The sequence below is a fragment of the Heliconius melpomene genome, chromosome 10, assembly GCF_056956725.1.
Source record: "Heliconius melpomene rosina isolate 202511_hmr_F chromosome 10, ASM5695672v1, whole genome shotgun sequence".
Lineage (NCBI taxonomy): Eukaryota > Metazoa > Arthropoda > Insecta > Lepidoptera > Nymphalidae > Heliconius > Heliconius melpomene.
Window position 1 is genome coordinate 11,559,692 of NC_140398.1, and position 9,984 is coordinate 11,569,675.

The 9,984-nt window shown below is 31.8% G+C and overlaps 1 protein-coding gene across 2 annotated transcripts; it reads left to right on the forward strand.

Annotated features, from left to right (window-relative positions):
- Window positions 1-281: 281 nt before the first annotated feature.
- On the forward strand, window positions 282-9,575 carry LOC146535639 (luciferin 4-monooxygenase-like). 2 transcript variants are annotated; one of them, XM_085191982.1, is made up of 11 exons: window positions 282-697; window positions 1,421-1,628; window positions 2,314-2,529; window positions 2,724-2,829; window positions 3,305-3,461; window positions 3,538-3,683; window positions 3,822-3,951; window positions 4,084-4,305; window positions 4,640-4,810; window positions 4,927-5,069; window positions 9,275-9,575. In XM_085191982.1, exons 1-11 carry the CDS (start codon window positions 569-571, stop codon window positions 9,384-9,386), a joined length of 1,740 nt encoding a protein of 579 aa, XP_085048108.1. In that variant the 5' UTR covers window positions 282-568; the 3' UTR covers window positions 9,387-9,575. The 2 variants fall into 2 exon arrangements, with proteins under 2 accessions (XP_085048108.1, XP_085048109.1); XM_085191983.1 differs by lacking the exon at window positions 9,275-9,575 and having other exon boundaries at window positions 285-697; window positions 4,927-5,172.
- Window positions 9,576-9,984: the final 409 nt, after the last annotated feature.

Sequence of the window (9,984 nt, forward strand, 5' to 3'; positions counted from 1 at the left end):
ATCAATAAGGGGATTACCCCTTATTGATATCAATAATCAAACATGGATAATAAACAAACATTAATAAAAAAAATGCAGAAGTATTTTGACATTTTTGCATCTGCCTGGCCTACTAGAGTAAAGAGTAAAGAGGGAAAGATATGAACCAAAATTTTTAATTATTGCACTATTTACCTTATATTTTAAGCACTGTCACTTACAAAAAATTATTTGGTCAACATAGACTTCACAACAATCTAATAAACGAAAACATTTGAATACCGTTTCGATAAAAGCACTATAAAGATTGTACTACATAAGTACTTTCTCTAGTTCGTGAGGAGAAAACTCTCATTCACCAGATCGGTAAATAGGGTCAGTTAATGATTGCAATTGCAAAGCTAGCAAAACTTCCTATAGTTATAAAAAAAACTAACTCTTTATAAACAACAAGAATAAGACCACCATGAGAAATCAGTTATATTGAAACTCACCGTAATCTAACCTTGAATTACGCGTGGTTATCAAATAGTCGATTTAGTCTTTAGTCATTTTTATTTATACTGTGCTGAAACGTCTAGTGGTGAATATGTCGGCAAAACAAAAAATAAATGGTATTATATGTGGCGATCAAAACTTTTCCGTGCCACCACATTTAAATTTGGGAGCGTTTGTTTTACAAAAAATTTTGGCTCTCGACAGACAGAAAACCGCATTGGTAAGTGCTTGATTAATCTATTTACAACTGAATTTCATTTCATTTTACAAATTTACTATGGTACACTGATAGATTAGTTTATTAATATACATATTAATAAGTTTGTGAAAATAATATCATAATTCATACAATTTGATATTTTTTCTGCTTTTTTTTCTTACATTAAGTTTTTATTTCTTGATAGATTTATCTTTATAAGCTAGTTACAATTGATTCTACAAAGGATAAATGTATGTAAATAATGAAAATCAAAGGTAGGTATGTAATATTCAGTCATTTTACATTTAATATCACAAAAAAGTAAATAATAAAAATTGTTATAAATGTGATATCAGTGTCCTTAAATATATTCACATTTAAGTTCTAATTAAAAAATAAACAAAGATAAGATAAATGTATAATACAAATTTAATATTCTTTTAAATTTTTAATGTATATTATAGTCTATATCCTAATATAGGCCGTCGCGTCGTGGCGCAGGGGCACAAGCTGATGACTAGAAACGCGACGGTTATGGGTTCGATCTCCACTAGGGGGAATCAGTTATTATTTATTAATATTTTGGTTTCTCCGCTCTGGTAACCAGGCACGGGAACCCTGGGAACGGAGTATCTTAACACTAGGTTCTCTCTACCTACCCTGCTATATGCGGGTTACAGCATGAAGCTGAAAAAAAACACGTGCTAAGATAAGTTTTATCATAACTTCTTACATGTTATTTAGATAAATGGAGAGACAGGAGAAAAAATCTGTTATAAAGAAATGGCCCAAAAGGTAGTAAATATTGCTACATCCCTTACAAACCTCGGTGTCGAAAATGGTGATGTTGTGGCCATTTTTAGTGAGAATAGGATCGAATGTATATTGACAATACTAGCAGTGTTATGTTCAGGAGCCACAGTCACCCTTTTAAATAGTGCTTACACTAAGGGTTAGTGATATTTATTTAGATAAAAAAGATTTAAAAAATATCACGTTTTCCACTATTCGGAAAGCAAATTGATATTTACCTAGACAGATAATATATTTTTTTAGATTACGCTGTATCCTGCACATAGCAAAGTAGACAAAGGGAACCTGGGAACCTTATGTTAAGACACTCTGTTCAGAATAAGACATTTTCGTTCCCCACTTTCTGCCGAATCATGGAGGCATTGCGTGTACTGTTGGGTCTTATATCAATTAAAACTCTTTTAAAATTGAAAGAAATAAGCATAAATGAGTAATGAGTTTCCTGCCGGCTCTTCTCAGCAGAACTGCCTTCCTAACCGGTGGTAACTTTTTGCTTATATGTTCATTCGACGATTCAAAAGTGCTTATAACAGTCTATTTGAATAAAGAATATTTTGAATTGAATAAAACTGAATTATATATTCCTAAGTTGTTCATTAAAATAACGAAAATAATATTTTTATAAAAAATCATTATTTGTGCTAAGCATTTAAAACAAACAACTCTTTTAATAAAACGTGCTTTCATAATTATAATTGAGTAGTAGATCAATCAGATCAATGCAAACATTAATTAGTAATTAATTGTTTATGTTTTAGAATTAATTTTATGATAGGTACTAAAGTACACAAAAAATTGAAATATAATTATGTTTTTATTTGCAGACGACCTCAACCATGCTATTAACATTTCCAAACCAACATATATGTTTTTATCGGGAGAAAAATTCAAAGAGCATTTTGTCGACCTAAAAATAAGTAGTCTAATTAAAAAATACATTTTATACGATGATCTAGCTAGAGAGAGTGACTGTTTACACTTTAAAGAACTAACGGGAATACATGTTGATATAAATACGTACAAGCCTTATGATTTTAAAGGTAAGATGAAGAAGTTACTAAAACTTAAATATATTTTATTACTATAAATGTATTTTTTAAGCACGTCTATGGAAATAATCATATTTTAAAATCTACATTTGATCGTTGACATACGGTCATCTCTCGTTAAGTTAATAGCTAGATGAAGAGAAGTTACGTAAATAAATATATTCAAATATATGTCAATATTAAAGGGTCAACGTGTACAAGCTTTATTCTATATTCTTCGGGGACTACAGGCCCGGCTAAAGGGGCTTTGATAAGTCACCTCAACATTATAGTCTCGATTCAGAGAACACCGTATGTATTTACAATACTTACATTTTTTTCTAGTATACTCAAATAAAATATAAGATGGAATTGTAATACTTGTACACTAAGTAATGTTGCTAGATAGGAAAATGCCAAACGTTTTAAGCTATTACTTAAATTATTCTGCCTATAAGAGAAATATAAAAAACATTAAATTACAAAAATTCTACAGATATAGATAAAATAAATATTTTTATACAAACATGATTTCTGTTCTGTTACTTCTTTGTACTACACTAAGCATCATAACTTCGTTACCACTTACCACAAACTAATATTTTTTTAAGAAATGTATAAAAATTTTAACTATTATTCTACCACGTTTAAATGTTTATATATATTTCTTAAAAGTTACAAATGTATTCCATGAAAGGGGATAGAACGAGACTAATAACGCAGGAGGCTTCTCTTTTTGAAAGTATATTTTTTTAACTTAACAAACTCAAATATACATATTTATCAGGGTAGCTAAAGGACATGTTCTTCTGTTAACAATTGCACCCTGGTCAAGCACGATGGGGTTAGTGTCCACTTTACATGAAATTTTTAATGGAAAAACCCTTGTGTTCTTACCAAAATATAATGAAAATTTGTACCTGAAGACTATTGAAAAATATAAGGTGAAATTTAAGCGTAGTATTTTGGCTAAGGTTAAGTTTATTTAAGTAAGCATATTATAGTAATTATTTATTTCAGATAAATCTTCTAATAGTGGTGCCTCCTCTCATTGTCACATTGTATAAGTCAACGTTAGCAAAGAACTTTGATTTGAGTTCTGTAAAAATTATCTACTCAGGTGGTGCTCCGGTTGATCCTAGAAATATTCATGCGTTAAAATCTAGGTACAAATTATGTAGTTTTGATTAAAAATAGCTTTTCTTTCTTTTTCTTAAATTTACAAAATTAATTTTACTAAATAAAGTGAACTCGACTCGAAGTTAATTTCTTTAAAAAAGTATAAATACTACTAACTTTATTAGGTTTCCTCATATAGAACTTGTTTTACAAGGATATGGAATGACAGAGGCGGCTGGACCTATAACCGATGATCTAGAAGTTACACCTAACGAGGGAAGTGTTGGGAGAGTAATAAAAGGATGTATCGTGAAGGTACGCTTAAGTTTTCTCGTTTAAAATACGCATTATTTCGACTGATATAGTAATGTCTAATTTTATATTTTGTAATAGCTGACGTTTTACTTTGGAGTGTTAATGTACTAAAGATATCAAAAATCGTTACAGGTAGTTGACCCAGATACCAAAAAAATATTGAGTTACAATGAACCAGGCGAAGTTTATATTAAGGGGCCTGTTGTCTTTCAAGGCTATGTGGGAAGAGACAGTGAAAGTGAATTTGACAGAGATGGATTTTACAGAACCGGTGATATTGCCTATTATGATGAGGATGGCTATTTTTATATCATTGATAGAATTAAGGAGCTTATCAAATACAAGGCCTGGCAGGTAAATTTAACTTTACGCATCTTTTACAGATTTTTTCCTAGTAGAGGTGAACTGAATTAATTTTTTTGGCAGAAAATAACGCTATGTTCTATCCTACAAGACCACTATAACAAAAATAAACTTTTAATGAAAGTTCACGATGTATGTATATGTAATAACGCACGTCCTAACTGCACGGCGGCACGGCAACTGAGTGATAATTTTTAATAACATATTTTTTATATTTTTTTGTGCTCTAAAAATGTTATAATGTTCGTAATAATTATAATTTTCGTTTTAATTACAACTATATTATAATTTTTAAATATATTTATAATCTACTACATTTTTACAGGTATCGCCTTCAGAACTCGAATCACTAATACTTCAACACCCGGCAGTTAAAGATGTCGGTGTGACGGGTGCGCCGGATACTCTGGCAGGAGAACTGCCTACGGCGTTTCTAGTGAAGCAACCAAATGCTAATGTAACAGAACAAGAAATTATAGACTTCGTTTCTGATAAGGTAAGTGTTAGGTAACATAATTTGTATTGGCTTTAGTTGCAATAAGTCAGATTTGTGCCAAAAGCTTTGGTTATCTTTGCCTATAAATAAAATGTGATGCGATATTTTATTACCAGGCTTCACACTGGAAAAGGCTGAGAGGTGGCGTCATATTCCTAAAAGATATACCTAAAACTCCCAGTGGAAAAATCTTAAGACGACAACTAAAAGAGCTTCTGAGGCAACACCCAAAACAAAAATCAAAGCTATCTGCAAAATTGTAATTTGTAAGATATTTTGGAATATTAAAATATATATTATTTATCAATTTCCCTATTTTCAATAATAACTTGAAAGATGATTAAAAAATCAATTTGAAATATTACTACTTTGTTTTTCTCTTCCCATTTGTTTACCATTTTAGCATTAAAATCGTATAAATTACAAATCTAAAATTATATCAGCTAAGTAATTTTTGCTCAATAAAAGTTATTATAAAAAATTATATATAAAAAACGACACGAACACCTTTATAATTACTAGGTACTAAGAAAAAAATAAATTACATGACTTATATCTATCTACACTATATGCGTATAGCTGGTAATAAAATGTTCAAACCTGACCGGGGTGCTGTCTGCGTATAATTGATGGCTGTGGAAAACTGTCCATGCCACTTTCCTTTTTATTTGCAAGCGGTTGCAGCTTACATTTGCGTACACGTTCACCGCTAGAGTACTATAACTACCGTTTTACTTGGGACCTAATGCGTATCGACAACACGTAATGACTGGTTAAAGAAAATAATTTGATTTTATCGTCCATACTTAAGGTTTTGTTCCATTAAATATTAACCTAGTTCGTCAGTGTGGCGCTACAAGTCAAATTACAAGTACTTAGCTAATCTATGCATGAAACGTTGGAACTTGCTCGACGCACCAATCCTGCGACGGCTTAGCTCCAACTTTAATGGATACATGTTTTAATTCTCTCTCATTTCAAACTTTTACATTGTAAAGACTCATGAAACTATTTCAGAATTACTGGAAAAAATGTAAATTGATATTAAAAGGTACCATGAAAGTATAGTAAGTATAGTAGTAAATACTAACTAATAAAAACATGTCTAGACATCTTTACTTGAAAACATAAAAACTATACGAGCTCTAATTAAATCATTATTTATTAAATTAAAACTAATTAAATTTCTTATTTTCTTCGTTTGCAACGTCCATTAAGTTGACAATAACGATCGAATTAGTTTTATATCCATAATAAAAATAACTAAAACTAATAATTGTTTTTATTCTTTAGCTTTATAATATAGATTTTGAATAATAAAAGATAAAATTATTTTAGAATTATTATATTATCTAAGAATATCTGTTAAACTTCATCTAAAATGAAGATTAACCATAACTCACCAGAGCGCCATAAATCAGTCGTAGCTAATTTTTAAGGTAAAAGTAGAAAAAGATGACATTGCTGTACTGTACCTACATTGGAGATAAAAATATACTACCCCATTATTAATGAAAGCTTATGTTTAAGTATGCAAAAAAATAAATCAATTTGATGATTTTTGACAAGAAAATTTTATCCATTTTATTTCTTCTTGAACTCCATTCTAAAGTACACACAGAATCACACGCATTAAGGATTCTCATCAGAGGACTTTCAAGGAATCCTAATAATAACATGGAAAATCGTAGAAGTATGATGACCATATATTAATAAATTCAATATATGCAAAGATCATCTTAAACACCTATTAAGTGGATACGGTGAAAGTAGCGCCAAGAATTCTGTTACAAGCTAATCAGCTTTAATTAACATTCACCAAAGAGCGCGAGTGTGAACATTTCAGAGCGGCGCCGGCGCTGATTGATGGATTACACACGAGGCGCTCAGATTTTACGTGTTAGATAAACTTGATATTGAAATCTTGATTTATCATTAGCCAAACGACTCCAGTGAACAAAGAAATACATTGACTTGACTTTTAACTTTGACTTGACTTTTATCGGCCAGCATAAATTACGTTGGGTGATTGTATCGATACTTTATGGTGTTATCAGATATTTATGTTGACCTTTATAGTTTGATTGTTTGTTTTTTTTTAAATTAACATACGTGCCTTTATATGGCGTAGGATATATTTAAGTACACGCGATAGGTTCAGACTCAAATCTTATCTGATTATATTAAAACGAAAGCGAAATGGACAAGATGGAAATATTTTTTAAGTATTGCAATACAAATAAAGAAAATAAAAGTATAATATTTGAACGGGTCCACTCTGTATTTTTCTTATTAATATGAAAATGTAGAATTTTGTGAAAAAAGAGATTAAACATATATTACTAGTTTTTAATATACAAGTAATTATTGATTTCTCCCGGAATGTAACAATCTAAAAAAAGACTCTTCTTATATTCATACATAGAAACTAGTAATTTAACCTTAAATATAATAAGAAAAAGAAATTTACAGTATATTGTTGGCGAGTCAATACAAAGTAGTAAAATTACGACAATATATTTAGCACAATGTAATATTTTTATATTTCTCATCTGTTAATAATTATTTTACTCATGCATATTTACTGTCATAAAAAACTATTTCGTTATATAATTATGATAATCTTTGTATACGCATTTGTGGATCTCGCAATAAAACAAAAACAATTATAGACTATTGACGGATAATAATGGTACTGTTAGTAGTTGGCGTAGTAAATTGCATGGTGGAGCCAAAGCTGATGTCCGCCCACACCAGCGCACTACGTATGGGCTTTATAATGATACTGTACCACTGGCCAAGGACTATGTCGTGCCTCGTTTAATATTACGTCAATAAATACGTATATACAATATTTATATTAAACATGAATTAACTTTTGACTCATTAAATTCTCAAGGTTTTTTTTTAATATACAATACTCAATTTTGATTAACCAAAAAGAACTAAAGGTACTTTTAGACTAAAAACGATCTTAAATTATAATAATCCTATACATATAAAAAATATTTACAATTTTAATACATTCCAAACTTTCGATAATTACCATCGCCTAAGCTAATATGGATGAGTTTACAATTGACAGCTTGTAACACCGTTACTACCAAGAAAGTTACTTGGAATGGGTCGAGAGAACGCCACAGCAAACAAACGCACTTTTATAACGTGTGTACACAAACAATCATAAGTCGTATAAAATGAAACATAATAGGATAGTAAACATTTACCTTTTAGCGCGGCGTTCACTCTATCCAAATCGTAGAGTGACAGTGGAAGAGGCTCGTACAACAAGCGCAGGCGAGGCATCCTCCAACTATATTTCTCATAAAGTCCGTCGCTCAGAAATATTCCCGAGGAATGTCTATACAACTTATAAGCGCACTCATTCGTTCGTAGCCAGTCGACAAACACAATTGCCCCATTCAACGTACGCTCGTCGCCTAAAAACCCGTGGCTCCTGAGCTCGGGCACGTCCCCCTTCATTACCAGCCGTATGTATAGTTTATAGGTCATAAAAATTTTCCTTCTAAGTTTGCTACCTCGTTTTATCTTCCTGACGCTCAGGACTCGAGCCGTGAAAATATACTTAGATTCTGACACAGCCGACGACAGAATCTCGTAATCGTTAGTTATCGTGTCGTTTAAAACGCATTTAGGTCCATTTATGTTTTTCTTTTTATGTGACGTATCCCGTTTCTCGATCGTACCTCTTATATGGAAATGGGCGTGAATTGTTGTATAGGAGTAAAGCAATAACACTAAAAATTGAAGCTTCATATTTTTGTTTAAGCTGTTCTGTTCTGTTGTTAAATAAAAGAAAGCATTCTTAGTATTTTTTTATATGGGAAAACTTTTGATTGAAGCGGCTCGTAAAAGTTGGAGAACACGGTGTTGCGCAAGAGTCCGAGTTGGCGCCACCGAGACGCGTGCGCGAGCTGAGACCCGCGCGTATACTGGAGGCTTCGCAATTCTATGCAACCTTCATCAACATAAACAAACGTCGAATTAAACATTAATCCACCAATGAGCCATGAAATCGTCTTATTGGTGGAAAAATGTGGAAACTACGCCCAGAAATCTATATAAGATTAATACTAAAATTTATAGTAAAAACTATATATAGTACTAGCGGCCCGCTCGCGGTTACACCCGCGTGAACTATGTTATTATTAATTTCTGTCTCCATGACTACGTCCTAGTGACGTCTATGCAAAATTTGAGACCCCTAGCATTTGTAGTAACGAAGTTTCATACAAACTTTCGATCCCAAAAACAATCCCTTAGAAGTCGAATATTGCAAATTCCCGTCTTAGCGAGCACCTGTGTCCCATAAGTAACTCCTATGCAAAATTTGAGATTCCTAGCACTTGTAGTTTCTGAGATTTCGTGATGAGTGAGTGACCTTTCGATTTTATATATATAGATGATTAATAAAAGAATATAATCTATAATCTAACTTATAAGTTTTAGCAGAAGACTCGATAGGTCAACAGAGGCACAATGGCCGCAGGGTGAGCACAATATGAGCCGAGTTAACAGTTATTGCCGAACGAGTCGCCGCCTTACTACGCCCTGAATATTCATGTACGAGAGCGCAGCGGCGCGGTGGATCGCCCGGGATAACTACTTTTGTCGCAATATATACTATTCATGCGGTTTGTTCGTAAAATGGAAGCTTACGAACGATTTAAACGAAATAACTTTGTTAACTTTTCTATATGGAATTATAAGTATTATACAATTTTATTTTTTAAGCAAAAATACAAAATCCATTTCGGAATCCATTTTCCAATCCATCATTTTACACTGACGACTAACTGAGAGCTGCGTTTTTGCTTTAAAAATCCTGTATGGGTTTAGATTAATGATATTTATAATTTTATAGTGTACGGATAACATGTGGATTATGATACATATCTATGAGATATAAAGCTGAAAATAGTAAAAAGATAGCCGCGGTTGCGCTAATAGCACTTAGATGGCTGCAACGCTTACACGAGGAATTTGGAAAGCTGTACGAGCGTGGGCGGGCGAGTCGAGGCGGTCGCCTTCTTGACGAATCTTTAACGTCGCACTATATTATTTTGTAACATTTCAACATATTTCACTTTATGTCATTATTTTTCATACTATTGGTGAATGAAAAAAATTATAAAATTTAAAATATATCCATG